This window comes from Colletotrichum siamense (genome assembly GCF_013390195.1).
Source record: "Colletotrichum siamense strain Cg363 chromosome Unknown KSG_Cg363_contig05, whole genome shotgun sequence".
NCBI classification, from domain to species: Eukaryota; Fungi; Ascomycota; class Sordariomycetes; order Glomerellales; family Glomerellaceae; genus Colletotrichum; species Colletotrichum siamense.
The window spans coordinates 1013598-1029716 of record NW_023501018.1 but is presented as its reverse complement, the minus strand read 5'-3'; the positions used below and the strand labels follow the sequence as shown (position 1 = coordinate 1029716).

Below are 16119 nucleotides of genomic sequence, written 5' to 3'. Positions count from 1 at the left end.
AAGGACGACAATGACGACAGAAAACACTAGACGAGGGCAGGAAGAAGGGGGGTCAGGGGGTCGTATTCGCTCCTGCTAGTTCCAAGGGGCGCTTCTAGGAAGGAGCGATATTCTTAAGATAGAAAGAGCGGATAGGAGGACTTAGTCCTTATTCTTCATTCCCTTATTTAAGCTGTTATCCTTAGGCTCTATCGTTCTTGCCCACGTCTTTTCTCTTATCCCCGTCGTCCCCGTTCGTCCTTGTCGTCCTTGTCGTCCTCGTTGTCCTCGTCGTCTGCGTCCTTGTTCTTGATGCCCTTGGTTTTTTATGCCCTTATTGTTGATGTCTTTGTCCTCGTCCTTTGTCGTTCCTATCTCTTGTACCCGAGGTCATACTGATGTCTATATCCTCTCCATACGACTTTTTATGAAGCCGTCTCAAGCAAACTTACAAAACGCCGATGTCATCACCGCAGAGACTGTCGATTCTACCGATGCCACCACTCCCAACCACCAAAGTCCGACACCGCCCGTCAGTCGTAGACAACGCTGCGCAGATAGGTATTTTCAACAATGCCACCAACTTTGCGAACAAACTCCTGGGAGGCGCCCGGGTTCTCAGCAGTGGCACACGCGAGGTATTCAATATGGTTCTTGAGCATGCTGCCAGAGGTCAGGACCAGGTAGCTACAGCCACGGTTGAGTCTGTTAGTGAGGCAGCTCGGTTCACCTCACTTGCCCGCACGCGTCTGGAGGCCTATCTGCGATTACAAGACAACAACGATGCTCTGATGCGAGAACGGGACCAAATACGGCAGAGGTCCTTAGTGGACGGGTATGGAGACTACCTCGGCCGCCTCCTTCGGTACATTCGGTCTGAGCTCCGACGGGATGTTGCGAGTGTGGCCTGCCCTACAGACATCACGAACGCTACCACACCTCATGACCTTTTTACAAAAGGCAACTGGGGCAAGATCTCGGAGTTGGTGGACAGTCAAGAACGCGCGTCCATGATGTGGGAGCTCGATCCCAGCGAGGACAAGGGCGCATGCCCCGGCAAAGCCATGGTGCTGTACTTGACCAACGTGGCATGGCAGTTCGGGCAGATTTCCGATCCTCCTCTGCGCGGAGAGCAGCTTGAGTTCATTGTACGGTCGTATGGGCAAAGGTGTGAAAGAGCGCACACCGACCTACAGTCCCTCCTCAAGAAGCGAGATTGGGAAGGCTTGCACAACATGCTTTGGGCAGCGGACGGCGCCATCGACGGGGCCTTTCGAAGGGGCGCGGAGGACGATGCACGAGTTGCCTTACACTACGCGGTGAAGTTTTCCTACGACTTTTACCTAGCCATGAGAGGGTCCAACGTCTTACCAACATAGAACGCAAATGACGAGCATGGCCGACTCTTGAACTTATGCCGAGCGACGTCAACAGGGCCCACGCGAACCTGGAGCCGCGACAGTCCAGCTGAGACGATCACAACATACCCTCCGCGTCTAGCAGTCCTCCCAACGCCGCCCCAAACGGAAACACCCATCCACGTTGCCATACACCTGCTCCCGGGGGCCCAGACTACAGCGCCGAGAACGGGGTCATTGAAAGGACCACTACCTATGCTGATAGACTACTTTTGGGGTCTCAGGCGATCAGCGATGGTACATGGGTTGCTGCCGCAATCCTCAAGGAGCAGGCAGAGTCGGGACAGCGCGAGCTCGCGAATGGGACACCTGCAGAGGGCTATCCGATTTATCCAATGTGCACACACGAGGCTGGAGGCCTACTTAGCACTCAAGGACACGAACGCCCAGCTAGCAGCCTCCCATGCAATAGCAATTCAGGAACGCAATGACTTGCAGCGACAGCTATATCAGCGAAACCACGTCGCCGCAATCGATGCATACGCCGACTATGTCGGCCAGCTTCTCCGTGCGGTCCGGAACAGGGTGCGGACGGCCGTCCGCAACAAGCAAATATTGCCAAAGATTGCAAAGGCCGGGCCCCCACATGTCAACTTCCTGGCTAGGGGCATGGCGGGCCTGCGAAAAGAAGCGGTGGCAATCGCGAAGTGGGCTGTCGACACGAGCGTGGAGAAGAGCGCCAGGCCCAAACCTGGTATGTTAAAGCATTTAAGCGATGTGAGCTCGTCAAGATGAAGGATTGGGCCGGGCTACACAATTTGATTCAGAGCGCACACGGCGCAGTGCCTACAGCATTCAGCGGACCTGCTGACCGAATGGTTTTGGAAGCGCTTTCTTGTGCAACCAGTTTCTGTCAACAGTGGTACTTTCTGCGGCCAACGCGCCGCAACAACAATCAGCGGCACCTCCCCACCAAACACGCCACGGATGAGGCCGACCGCTTGTCGAGTCGTGGGACGGGGGAGGTGGAGCAGCAGCACCATCGACGACGACGTACAACGAGAACGAGGAGGCAGAAGAGGTGAAAGAGGCGGAGGATGAGGATGAGGATGAGGATGAGGATGAGGATGAGGACGAGGACGAGGACGAGGACGAGGACGAGGACGAGGACGAGGACGAGGACGAGGACGACGACGACGACGACGACGGACGAGAACAGGGACAAATATGATGATAATGACGGAGATCATGGCAATGGCAGCCACAGTGACAGACAGACGTAGAAGCAGCAGAAGACGTACTTAATATCACACACAAGTAGGTAACTCAACTTAGCTTAAAGATATGTGTACGGCCCTGTATCATCATTCTCGAGTAGCCAGATGAAGTCGTGACAAGATGATTTCCAGATTTCAGCTTATCCAGGCTGCTGGCATAAAAGGCCTTCAGAAACGCCGCGAACTTAACCTCATCCGTTGAGAATCCCAAAATCTTCATGAAAAGATTAAAAACGATGTTGTGGAAAACGCAAAAATGTATCCCGACCTACCCAGGGATCGAACCTAGAATCTTCAGAGTATGACTTGGAGCAGCCGAAATCTGACGCGATGCCATTTCGCCAGCAGGCCAATTGGATGCGATTTCAGGCGAGATTTGGGGCTCATATACGGCGGGCAGGGATCCGCTGGCTTCGTGCTAGTGGTCGTGCGGGGCGGAGAGGTACCCTTTACAGCTGCGGGCAGTCTGGGGAACCTGTCATGCTGTGCTGTTAGTGGGTAGATGATATCGGGACGTGTTGGCGGGAGAGAACGAGGTGGACTTGATTTGACATGGAACACGACTGTGAATTCTGTGCTGGCAGAATTTGGGGAGGAAAATTAGCTGCGGGCAGGCAGTCAAGCTCAATCCAGTGATGGACTGAGTCTGAACGAGCGCTAAAGTTGGGGCAATTCTGTGTGTTTGGTTCACAGGGGGCATCTAACTTGATGGCATCAAATGCAACCTCTGAAAACTCCTACGAAATTTGGTCGGAAGAGGAAAACCTCGCCTAGATGCCGCCATCTATGCAAGTATGTTGAATACGGGGTCGTCATAGTAGGGGAGAGTTTTCGGAACGCCCACCGCGAACCCGACGATCCCTCCACTATCCGACGGACGCCTTTCGGCCCCGCTTCGAGGGATGGTTTGTCGATGATTTGTGCCGCTGGAACTGAATTTCGGACGAATTTTCGGTTTTCCGTCTTCGCCGAATTGTTGAAGTATATCTTAGAGTGACAGTGGTATCTAGTGCGAAGTCTGCCCATGCTAAACCACAGTACCCCTTCCCCTTCGTCGCTGTTAACCCCAAGCTGCTGCAAGTCAATATGCCTACCAACAGAGCTGCCTGGCTCACCGAGCCAAAGTCATATCCCTTCCAAATAAAGAATGCCCTGTTTCCCACGGCTGGGTCGGGAGAGGTTGTGATTAGGAATGTTGTTACTGCTTTGGTGAGTTGTAATGCTGCACTCATGGGGCAGTCCTGCAAGTAAAATACCATGCAACTGACTTGAAGGCAGAATCCCGCTGAGTGGAAAATCCAGTAAGAATGCACGCAGTAGCGTGTGAGATGGGAAGCTTATTTGAACCCAGAGATCTCGGGGTGATCGTCCAGAAATATCCAACCATCTTAGGAGCGGATGCTGCTGGATATATCGAAGAGGTTGGCGAGGGTGTCACGCATCTACAAAAGGGCCAGCGAGTGGTAGGGTGTGTCCACAATCTCGTTCTTGATCGATTAACAGTCACTCATCGCGAGTTAGGTATTGCACCGGTCTTGGTCTCCAAAACCATGAGTTCGGGACCTTTCAGCTCTACAGCAAAGCCACCGCAAACCTCGTCTCCCCGATCCCCGACGACATGAGCTTTGAGGCGGGATCGGTGCTCCCGCTCGCCATCGCAACTGCTTCCGTCGGTCTTTACAAAAAGAAGTATCTCGGCCTGCCGTTACCTAGCTTAACACCAGCACCAACGGGCAACACGCTGCTTGTATGGGGCGGAGCCTCATCAGTTGGCGGAACGGCGGTGCAGCTTGCGGTTGCATCGGGGTTGAGGGTCATCACGACAGCTTCGAAAGCCAACTTTGAGAAGGTAAAAGAACTGGGAGCTGACACCGTTCTTGACTACCATTCTGCAACTGTCGTCGACGATGCCATCAGGGTATTGTCTGGAACCGACCTTGCGGGGGTCTACGATGCGATCTCCTCTCCTCAATCTCTGCAGCCCATCGGCGCTATTCTGGACAAGCTTGGGCCGCACAAAGTGGTGACGGTGCTGCCTGTGGAGGGAGAGTTTGGGAACAATGCGCTCATATCGTTTGGTCAGTTATCATGGAAAGCTGGCGGAATAATTCTAACATTTTTCACAGAAACGGCCTTTCAAATCACAGAGAACCCTGAAGAAGTCGGTGATCCGGTCTGGAGAGAATTTGTACCCGGAGCGCTCAAGAACGGTCAACTGAAGGCGAAACCAGATCCCGAAGTGGTGGGAAAGGGGCTGGAGTCGATTCAGGCTGGGCTCGAGCGGCTCAAGAAAGGGGTCTCGGCGACGAAGCTGGTGATTCAGTACTGAGAGAGGTGGGGCCCGTCTGAGGAGGAAAGATCTGTATGTACGTTATGCAGTAAGTTTGAAATGCCAAAAGATTAAAACTTCAAACGGGTTTGCAGGATTCTGTCTGTGCCGTGCATGCATGCATGCTTCGGGATGCAGTCAGCTGGATCAGCTGGTCCTCCATCAGTGCTCTGGAGAGCGCCGGTGAAGGCTTCACCTTGAGCTCACCCGTGGCTCATCTCGGTGTAGGCACACGTGCCAATGATCGATGCGAAAAACAGGCGGCGGGATTGGCTCGGAAGGCACCGACCGACCTCGAAAACCGGAAATGAGTGGGGCACTTGGGGCCGGACTTCGGCTGTTCTGTTGATCCATAACGTCACGCCGCATTCATCCAGATCCGTGCGCGTGCCCCACCATGACGCTATCCTCCTTGCAGCTAGCGCCATGACAGCTTGCCTGCAGGCAGCACCAAAGACGGGCAAGAGCTGGGTGGGCAGGGTCCAGACTCCCTCCGAGGAAGCCGGCAGCGCCACAGTCGCAGTCGCAGTCGCAGTTGCAGACAGCAGTCGCAGGCTGCCAAGGCAGCAAGCAGTACAGCGTCACCACCAGCGAACGGGAAGGCAGCACCACCCGTCGGGTCGGATGGTTGGAGGGGTTCTTGACTCCTTCCCCGTCCATATTCGGCGCCCAAAATCAAGCCGGCGGACGGAGCCTGAACCTGCCTGCGCTGCGCTCGGCCGCCTCGGTTCCAGACATGGAAGCCATGACCATGACCAGACCATGACCAGACCAAACCCATGACTCTCACCAGTGTCGCTATCGTTCCATGTTCCATGCGGATGTCTCTGTCATCGTCCGTCTTTTGTTTCCTCCTCGCCTTACCAAGTACTTTTAAGTTTGCCTTTGCCTAGCCGCAGGTACCTTAACTACCTTTACCTATCTGACCCTACCTTATTGTACTCTTCCCGAACTGAAGACGTCGTTGGTGTCCTCCACCAAGCAGCATCCCAGCTTGCCGTCCAGCTGCCCGTCTCACATGCCCTTCGCACGCGACACCACGAAGACGACTCCTCATCAACCCGCCACGAAGCTCTCCACCGACCCCTATCTACCTTCGATCTTCGCCGCTTGACGTCAGACATACGAGAAACCTCCAACTCCTCTTCCGCATGCCTTTCGAACCTGCGATACTCTCCCAAACCGACCGAAACCTCCAACATTACCCCGCGATCATGGCGACCGACGTACACAAGAAGGCAGACGCTGCGGTCCCAGCTCCAGGTCCAAATGCTGGCTTGCTCAGGAAACCAGTCGATGCGCACCCTGCGGGTCGTATCAAGCATAACAAGCTGATGCAGATCCTCCGCGGTGTCTCCTTCGCCGTCTATTTCGCAGCATGCTGCGCAAGGTACGAAGCTCCCGACCCCGCTCTGCTCTGCGATGAGGAAGACCACAGCTAACCTGAAGCTTGCTCTAGTATTTTTATCACCCAGCTGATGGGCTGCGGCCTGTACCTGGTCAACCGCGAGCTCTACTACGCCTACATGGCCCTGACGAAACAGTCCTTCGCCCTGACCACGACCGCGATGACGCACATTTGGGGCCCCACGAAGATTCGGATAAGTGGTGATGCATCGGTAGCGGGGCAAATACGGCAGACACCCGGCGGTGGCGTCGAGTTCGACTTCCCCGAGCGCTTGATCCTGATCGCGAACCACCAGATCTATACCGACTGGCTGTACCTTTGGTGGGTGGCGTACGCCAACGAGCCGGGCATGCATGGGCACATCTACATCATCTTGAAGGAGTCGCTCAAGTACATCCCCCTCGTCGGCTGGGGCATGATGTTCTACGGCTTCATCTTCATGTCGCGCAAGATGTCGACGGACCAGCCGCGCCTGGCCCATCGCCTCGGCAAGCTGAAGATGGAACACACTACTCCCAGTGGCAAGAAGCACCGCGACCCGATGTGGCTGCTTCTCTTCCCCGAAGGCACAAATTTGTCAGGCAACGGCCGCAGGAAGTCAGCGGCATGGGCGGAGCAGACAGGCCTGAAGGACCCTGAGCACCTCCTGCTCCCGCGCAGCACCGGAATGTACTTCTGCTTGAAGGAGTTGAAGGGGACTTTGGACTACGTTTACGACTGCACTGTCGCATACGAAGGCGTCCCGTAAGTTCCTGGCACCGGCCGGTCCCGTCTGAGACACGAGCTAACAACATTCCAGTCGCGGCAAGTACGGCGAGTCCTACTTCACCCTCGCGAGCACCTACTTCCAGGGCCGGCCCCCGAAATCGGTCAACTTCCACTGGCGCCGTTTCCGCGTCGCCGACATGCCTCTCCACGACCAGAAGGAATTCGACGCCTGGGTGCGCGAGAGGTGGTACGAGAAGGACGCCCTCATGGAGGAGTACCTCGTCAACGGCCGCTTTCCGCCAAGCGAGGACAACAAGAAGGGATACATCGAGACAGAGGTCCGCCTGAAGCACTTGTGGGAGCTGTCGCAAGTTTTTGTTGTTGTCGGAGCCGCCGGGCTCATTTTTAGGATGTTCATCAACACGATGCAGCGATGGGCGGCGGCCTTCTAAGCCGAGCGGCCAGCTTGACATTATGACGTGATGTTTTCCTTCTAGTTTGGAAGCTGGATATGTGGATGTTCGGCATGGATTGGGTACACTTTCATGATTCCCCCCGGTGGCTGGTGATTAGCGAGCGATTTCTCATACACGTAGGTTCGGCACATGGTTCGGTTTGGCTGGGTATGGTGTATGGCCTGCTTTCGGTAAGGGTTGTCGGCACATCGTTCGACGATGTGACAATGCAATTGGATTAGAGAAGATTACATACAAAGAACTTGGGATACCATTCATGCTGAGCAATGATTTACTTACGTGCATGCAGTCGCCCTTGCCTACGTACGGCATTTCTCATGTTTAATCCCGGGCCATTCTAACCTGGTACTATATTTCAACGAGTGCCATCCCATGCCTTACCCGGGTTACTTGCTTACCGAATCTTACGGGGGCTTAGAATGGTCCAATGCGAACGAAAAACAGCAGCCAAGGCAACTTGGGAACCGATTGGCTGCCTCGTCGAAGCGCCCACCAAATAAGACGCATCAAATCAGAGCCTTCCCCTCTTTTGACGAGCAGATCAGGCTACGAACACGCCCTGGGGCTTCTGTCTTTGATTTTGACAACATAAACAGGCTTACCGGGCCAGAAGGGAAGCAGCTGGACTTGACGCGGTAGTCAACATGAAGAAGCTTTTCCGTAAACACCATGGCCGAGAATCGCAAGCGATTGGGGGTGCATCACCGGCCGGGTCAGAGGGCGCCAACAAACCGGCATCCACGGGTGCTCCAACACAGCCAGCTGCGCCCAATGTCTCCAAGCAAGTGACGCCTCCCTCGGGATTAAGACTACTCCATGACCCAGATGGAGACAGAGCTGCCGTGGAGTAACTCTGCCTGTTCCAAGTCGGGTGCGGTTCACGCGCTGACAATCCGCAAAGTATCGTCTTCATTCATGGCTTGATGGGGCACAGAGAAAACAGCTGGACCACTGACAACATGACCGAGCCGTGGCCCAAAGTCCTTCTGCCTTCGGAGTTGCCTAATGCTCGAATTTTAGCATATGGATACGATGCACGAGTTACGAGCCCAAAGGAAATGGTCTCAGTCAGCCGCATAAGAGATCATGCATCGACCTTTCTCACACGGCTCGCCAACTACCGGGCCAAGGATGACAAGGAGGTCAGTACCCGATATTGAAGCTCCGATATCTGAAGGGAGAAGCTAAGCCAAGCAGGAGCGCCCACTCATATTCGTGTGCCACAGTCTGGGAGGTTTGCTATGTAAAGCAGTGAGTCCCGCCCCCGACATCCGCTGTTGAGTCCGGCCGTAGCCTGAGCTCTACCTTGTGCCCGTCAAGGCTGAAAAGCTGATTGTGACATCCGGGCCAGGCTCTCGTCCGTTCCCATCACAGGCCTGAACCGCACCTCAGCAGCGTGGCTGAGTCAACTCGCGGAATCCTGTTTCTTGGGACTCCTCATCACGGATCGGCCCTCGCAGTGTGGGCAGATCGCTTCTCTCGATCAGTAGGAATACTGAAGCAAACAAACCCCAACATCGTTGATTTGCTTCGCCCGGACTCGGAGGTTTTGGCCGAAATTCAAGACAGCTTTCACACGATGCTGCAACAAGTTGACATTGAGATTACTTGTTTCTTTGAGGAACTACCGATCGTTGGCATCGGCCTGGTAATTAGAGTTCTAGGACTCAGATGTCATGGATTACGCGTGGTTAACATATTCTGGACAGGTCGTGCCTCAAGATTCCGCCATCATTCCCGGGAAAGGTTGTTTAGGGATACATGGGAATCACCGTTCGATGGCAAAATTCACTGGGCCGGAGGACTCTGGCTTCGTTGACGTCTGTGGTGAGCTTCGACGATTCACCAAGTCTATGAATCGATCCAAACCGATCACCAGCTCGCCACTGAATCCCTTGGTATCAAGATCTGGCCAAACTGGTACGACTACAGACCAGCAGGATCATGCTGGCAACGGTGGTGTCGCTCATTGTACGTAGCATCACATATATATCAAAATGATTCGACTAATTGGGAATCGTAGTTATTGTACCTTATAGAAAGAACAAGAACTTTGTTGGCCGATCTGACGTCTTCGAACGTCTTAAACGAACGTTCTGCCATGGACCTCAGTACGATACAAACGACGCGGAGCCGAGAGCTTGCATCTACGGTCTTGGAGGGGTTGGGTGAGTTAACCCGCAGGTATTTTGAGACTATCATGCGCTAACCCTTTGAAGGAAAACACAGATAGCTCTGTCTTATGTACATTGGCTGCGGAAATCGCGTCCTGATATGTCGATTTTGTGGGTGTACGCCAGCAATGAGGATCGCTTCAAGCAAGCGTTCGCAAGCATTGCAGAGACACTCGGTATACCCAACCGCCAGAGTCCATCAGTAAACATCTTGGCGTTGGTCAAGGACTGGCTCGAACGAAGTGACCATGGGTCCTGGTTCATGGTGATCGATAATGCCGACAACCTGGAATTATTCTGTCCTCCGCCGTCCTTGTCCCAGCCTGGACCAGAGTCAAATGGAGGCTTGGCGCGATTCATCCCAGACTGCGACCATGGCTCCGTCCTCATCACGACCAGAGATAAGCAGACTGGGGTGAGGCTATTAAAGGGCCACCCGCCTTTAGAAATAGAGGCCATGAGCAGCGACGAGTCTGCAGAAATGATTCGAAAGTTTACTGGAGACAGCAGTTCGCAGCTCATCGACGCGGATATCCTGGCACTTTCCAACCGCCTGGAGAACCTGCCCCTGGCACTAGCCCAGGCTGCCGCTTTTATCCAGGAAAACAGCATAAGCATAGCTCGCTACCTTGAGATACTGGCGGAGAGTGACGATGCTTTGCTCGGATTGCTGAGTCAGGACTTTGAGGCTGTGGGAAGAGAGTCTGGGATTCCGCACGCAATCATGGCCACGTGGGCGGTATCCTTTAACGAGATCCAAAGACGCGATCCGCTAGCAGATCATTTGCTGTCATTCATCACGTCATTCGACCGGCAGGCTATTCCACGACAGCTTCTGACGGCGTACATACAAAGCCTGCCTGGGGAGAACGCAAGTATGCTCCTTGATAACGACAAATGTGTCGCAATGAGGGGGCCGTTGGAAAATGAGAACGAACACAGGGAGTTCACGCATTCAAACATTATTAGAAAGAATGTTGACCGCGACTCTTGCCCTAGTATCAGAAATGAAGGCAAACGTAAAACGTCTTCAGTCGATCTCGAGAAAGCACTTGGAGTTCTCAAGGCGTTCTGTTTTGTCTCTGAAAGCAAAGACCAGAGCATCGACATGCATCGGCTCATACACCTGGCTACTAAACGCTCGCTGGATGAAAAAAATATGTCAGCACATTTCGCCGGGAAGGCCCTCCAGGCACTTTCTATGGTATTTCCCACTGACGCCCCAGTCAACTTCGAGCTGTGTAGCAAAATGATACCCCACGCTAGCTCAGTGCTGGGAAGCAAGATCGCAGACACACCCCAAAACAACTCGTCCAAGGCCTTGCTAAGGGGAAATGTCGCATGCTTCTACGGTAGTTTCGGGCAGCACAACATTGCCGTAGAGCATCTGGAGACATCTCTCAGCGAAGCCAAATACAAGCTCGACGAGAAGCACCCCCATGTTCTGGGGAACATGCAACTCTTGGCTTCTTCGCTTGGGGAACTTGGGCGAACAGAAGAGGCGAAACGAATCATCTCCAAAGTCATGGTCTTGCAGGGGGAGATGTACCCACACAACCATCCCGCTATAATTCAGTCCTTGGGGATATATGCTCATATATACCATACTGAAAAGAACCTTGAGGTGGCGAAAGGCTTGCTCAAGACAGCGTTCCATCGCTGCGAGACCGTTACTGGTGCTGTCCATGCCTTGCAAGCAACTATTGTGTCGGACCTGGGGAAGGTCTTGATTGAATTTGGCGAATCAACTATGGCATACGAGATATGTGCGCGGGCCGTCGACCTTACTCGGAGGCTTTACGGCTCGAGTCATCCAGTCTTACTAAGAAGTGTGGCAAATCAGGCACAGTTACTCCGGCAGCAAGGAGACTATTTACAAGCGGAAGAAGTCTGCCTTCAGGCTCTGCGAGATAACCATATGGGGTTTCAAACCAGCGAGTTATACGTGGAGCTTGTTAGATGCAAGAGCGAGTTAGGCATGAGTCTTTGTCATCAGTGCAAATTCGAAGAGGCTGAGAGGGCTCTTGTAGGGGCGTTAGAGATCTTGACGGACCACGTTGATGGGGGGAAAGGCCCCATGACAGTACAATTGATGGGAAATCGGGCGCTGATTCAGGAGAAAGGAGGGAGACTGGTCGAAGCCGAGACCACCATGAAGCAGGTTGTGCATTTGTCAACTCATATGGCCGAACACGAATACCCGCGATTACCTCTATATAGAGCAGATCTTGCTCGAATTCAACGCTCAGGGGTACAAGATGTTGAATCAGCGGAGTCGGGTCAAGGAGAAAGCCTTAGGGTCATCGATAAGAAGTGGAAGCCTCTTCCACAGCTACGAAGTGTTCTGTGGCCTTCCAATCCCTTCTCTATCTAGTCTACCGGATTTCAGATTCAGCGAAGGGTGTAACTGTATTTGGAACCATACCCAAAACATCGAGTTCGGTTTCCGAAAACCCGAAAAGTTGGATTTGCCTATGTGATCAAGCCCCAAAAACGATTTCCACGTACAAGGGAAAACATAATGCCTCAGCGGTACTATTACCATCTTTGGATTTATGAAAAATAATAAACAGAGATCCCGAGAAACGCCCTGACGCGAAAATTGGATCCATGTCGCCATTCCGATCCAAACCTGTATTGCGAATGCTTCCGGGTAGCTGAAGCGCCGCGCACTCGTTTGGATCGACTCTGCAGCTCTGGGGATGATACAGACCTGCAATCAACGGAATCTCTCAGAGACTTAATTTGAGCAACTCAACAAGCTGTGACATATAGTCATCTTACAACTTTAAGGGTTTCAAGAGACTAAAAGTTTAATATAAATCTATAAAACTATAGCAAAATGATAAGACTTCACTAAGTGATATTGCTTAGAGAAACCAATATAGCTAGCTATTTACTTAGTCTTTCCGAATACAAAATGCGGTATCTCTAACTGCAAATAACATGTCTCTCTGCTGAATATGCTGTGCCGGTACAACAAGTATTCCGATGCATAACAGACTGCTAGCTCTTGGATTGAGGCTCGCGAGAAGCTTTGGGTCTCGGTTTTCAAGGGGTGGACATCAAACGACGAAGTTCCGGTCCCCGACAAGATCCCCGACAGAGAATTCTCTCACACCGCGATTCAGATAGGTGTCCTCGCAGAAGACGCGCCAGCGCCTGGCACATCAAGCAGCAAGTCGGGCAACAAGAGAACCGCGACGGGCGAACCCCCCACGCCATCACCCCACAAGGTGAAGCCTTGCAGGAAGGCCGGGGCACCGGTCTTCCTCAAGGTCAACCGCCATTGGACTGATGAGATCATTTATCCCAAGGTTGATGGCAACGGCAGCTCGTTTCCTAACAATGTCGGGATTATCCACCCCCCCTGGTTTCCACCTTCCAACCTGGAAGGGACGCCTGATGTTGGCACACGACGACGCTGAAATGACAAGAATCGGCAGAATCAACCTGCAGCAAGTTGTATTCTGGGTACGACATCGGGTGCGTTATTCACTCCTCAACAACCTGCGCGGTCGCGAGTCGTGGCTTGCAGGCGATGATGGTGGAAAAGAGAACCTGCCTCACACAGCAGCCCATTTCTACACGCCCATCCTCACGACAGAGGACCACTCGCAACTGCGCCAGATTGATCTCATCGCCGACTCTGCTCGCGACAACGTGTATTCATCCAAGATGCTGCTTGACGTGGCTTGCACATACCGATATGAGGACAAGACGGGGTTCGGGCGTGAGTTATTACCTCTGTTCCAGCAGAATTGAATACTGAATGCTGACGCGTTATGAACAGAATGAAAGGTTGCTGCAGACTGTTTTAGTAGGATATTGGCGATGGAAGGTTTTGGGATTGCGGCGTTAAGTAAACAAGGGCGGTTTGATGCATTGGTTTTCTTTTCCTTCTTTTGTTTTTAGTTGTCACGCAGTAGGGTCAAGAGACCGAACCGATATCAAGACTTATCCTACTAATTCGTCACCTGAAATTCCAATCGGAGCAGCTCAACAAGCTGCAGCACATGGTTATGTTGGGACTTTGAGGGTTTCGAGATACCACGGGTACAATATGAATCCACAAGATCATAGCGGACAGACAGCACTTCGCTGGGCGACATCACTCCGAGAAGCTGGGACGGTCAACTATTTGCTCAGCCTTCCGAATACGGAGAGCGGTACTTCTGACTGTAATGGACGTACGTCTCTCCGCTACGAAGGAGAAGGTGGTCGTATCGAAATCGCAGAAATGTTCCTTCAACTCCCGAGTGAAACTCTTCACCGGCGAACGAAAGTCAGTCGTCGTCGATAAATCACGGATTAACCACAGAATCCGAAGAGCTTGGAAGTCAGCATGGCCGACAAAATGGCAAGACGGCGCTTCATCTGGCTGCTGAGTACGGAGCCCCAAAGACGGTCGAATTGCTGCTAGACCACGGGGCCGATGCGACCATCACTAAGATTCGCGACGTATGTGACCGGCCATGTCTCGATTTTGCCATCGAAGCAGGTCAAGCACTGCAAGACGATCGAGACAGAGGCCGGTACAAGGATGTACTGAGGCTGCTACTTCCCGTGGTTGGAGAGATATCGTGTTGGATGGAGACTGTACATGAGCAGCGGGCGGGAACGGATGCGGTGATAAAGGCATTTTCAGACCGCTGAGAATTGCAATTTAATTGCCAAGCGGAACTAGAGATTCACAAGCGACGCCAAGAGCTCAGTGATTGACTCAATGGCGTTGGCGTGAACTTGAACGACTCGCGTCAAGCCCCAGTTGAGACGAACATGCGCTCGGCTTCGAAATCGATCCCGATCGGCCCGGAATTTCCAGGTCTCCAATTTACTCGTTGCGTCTAAGGTCTGCTGGGCCGCCGTCGCCTGTGGTGTAGTGTTATCTACGACTAGATCTCAGGGCGCAGCCATGCTTTTTACGGCCCGGATAGCAAAACTCTATACCATTTAGAGACGATGTGTATGTACTTCAATATCAACTACAATCTCATTCCGGAGACACGTTGGCGTGGATTTCCATAAGGGGTTCCCGGCTAACTAGAGAATCCCTGTAAGTATCTCGGGGAAAACTGTTGTGGGAACTGACATTGAGGTAATGACATAAACTTTTCGCCAGCATGCAGGGCAGTATCAGATAACGAGTCTGTTGTATCAGTGATATTATACAACGAGTCAAACCCCATGAACCTCCCGCTAGGTTGCGAAGTCCAAGCTTCAATTTTCTCAAATAAAAAGCGGATAACGCCAGACGTTCAGACGAAGTCGTGAATACCGTCTCTCACCAATACTTCCCAGCTCACTTCTCCTTGTTAGCCAATCCTTCCTGCCGAATCATCGACCAACATTCTTTAGGTGTGATCAAGTCCGCTCCTCGTTTCAAAGTAGTCATGCAAACTAATCAAAAGACTAGTTACAGTCACAATGCAGCCCTTCACCTTCGTCCTGACCGCCGTCTTCGCCGCCACAGCAACGGCACAGGGCTGCCATTTCTGGGTTCAAGAGAAGTCGACCGGGAACAACGTGTTGCAGAAGTGCCTCCAGAAGAACGAGGGGACGACCGCCTCGATCAATGGCGCAAGTGTGTACCTCCAGGCCAACTCAGACTGCGGCGTGTCGGTGAGCAACACCGGATACAACACAGCACCCGTGGGATTCACCGCACACTACGACGGCCCTTGCTAATGTATGTTTCCCCCCCTCTGATATTGGATCGCCAAAGTTTTGCTGACATTGTTTGACACAGTGCAACGCCCGGACCCATATCCTGGGAATTTCTGGTGTACTTGCGACGTTCGTCTGTAAATTATTGCTTTCAAACATGTACATACTTTTGCGAAGCGAACGGCGCTGAGCGGGCGAAAGATTGGGCTTCGTCAGGGCCAACCTGCTGCAGGACAGAAGCTCAGATACTCATTGTGTTCAATTGGCGAAATCTCCAAAGTTCGCGGCCGTTGATGTCGAAAGTTTCCCTCGCGACAATGTCTGATTGCCCGAAGTCTACCCGGTGAATGATACATGCCGGCAAGACAGTCTTGCTAAGTAGCGGATGAATGAAAGACGCAGGCAAAGCTGATACCGTCTAACCACCAGAACAGCATGGATCTCAGATCTGAGGCTACAAAATCTCGACAGCTGTCACAAGTTTTGTTTTTTTCCCCAGTCTTCTTTCTTCCATTAAGACTGAAATTTGAGCATCAGGTTGGTCATCAGCTCGACTGGTTCCCGTTCCTACCCCCTGCACGACGTCCACCTGCAGCCGAAAGCTGTATTGCATGGGAGGTAAGTTCAGCGTTCTGTCCAATGTGTATGGTGGTTTAGTTCAGAGGCAAAATCATGCTCATATATCCACGGACGCAGAAAGTCGATTTCAGCGACGACTGCAACGCGTCTCCACGAACATGGTA

General features: G+C 52.7%; 5 protein-coding genes across 5 annotated transcripts; all 5 read left to right on the top strand.

Annotated features, from left to right (window-relative positions):
• Window positions 1-626: 626 nt before the first annotated feature.
• Window positions 627-1358, top strand: CGCS363_v007928 (uncharacterized protein; the record flags this gene model as incomplete). Its single annotated transcript, XM_036639777.1, has 1 exon — window positions 627-1358. The coding sequence occupies one exon, from the start codon at window positions 627-629 to the stop codon at window positions 1356-1358; it is 732 nt and encodes a 243-aa protein (XP_036494635.1).
• Window positions 1359-1631: 273 nt separating this feature from the next.
• Window positions 1632-2568, top strand: CGCS363_v007927 (uncharacterized protein; the record flags this gene model as incomplete). Its single annotated transcript, XM_036639776.1, has 2 exons — window positions 1632-2091; window positions 2330-2568. The coding sequence occupies 2 exons, from the start codon at window positions 1632-1634 to the stop codon at window positions 2566-2568; spliced, it is 699 nt and encodes a 232-aa protein (XP_036494634.1).
• Window positions 2569-3700: 1132 nt separating this feature from the next.
• On the top strand, window positions 3701-4943 carry orsE (Dehydrogenase orsE; the record flags this gene model as incomplete). The annotated part of the gene is made up of 5 exons (XM_036639775.1): window positions 3701-3823; window positions 3893-3915; window positions 3966-4082; window positions 4136-4692; window positions 4741-4943. 5 exons carry the CDS (start codon window positions 3701-3703, stop codon window positions 4941-4943), a joined length of 1023 nt encoding a protein of 340 aa, XP_036494633.1.
• Window positions 4944-6157: 1214 nt separating this feature from the next.
• CGCS363_v007925 (putative acyltransferase) lies at window positions 6158-7511 on the top strand (the record flags this gene model as incomplete). The annotated part of the gene is made up of 3 exons (XM_036639774.1): window positions 6158-6333; window positions 6403-7095; window positions 7151-7511. The coding sequence occupies 3 exons, from the start codon at window positions 6158-6160 to the stop codon at window positions 7509-7511; spliced, it is 1230 nt and encodes a 409-aa protein (XP_036494632.1).
• A 7625-nt stretch (window positions 7512-15136) lies between these two features.
• Window positions 15137-15397, top strand: CGCS363_v007924 (uncharacterized protein; the record flags this gene model as incomplete). The annotated part of the gene is made up of 1 exon (XM_036639773.1): window positions 15137-15397. One exon carries the CDS (start codon window positions 15137-15139, stop codon window positions 15395-15397), a length of 261 nt encoding a protein of 86 aa, XP_036494631.1.
• Between the last annotated feature and the right edge of the window lie 722 nt (window positions 15398-16119).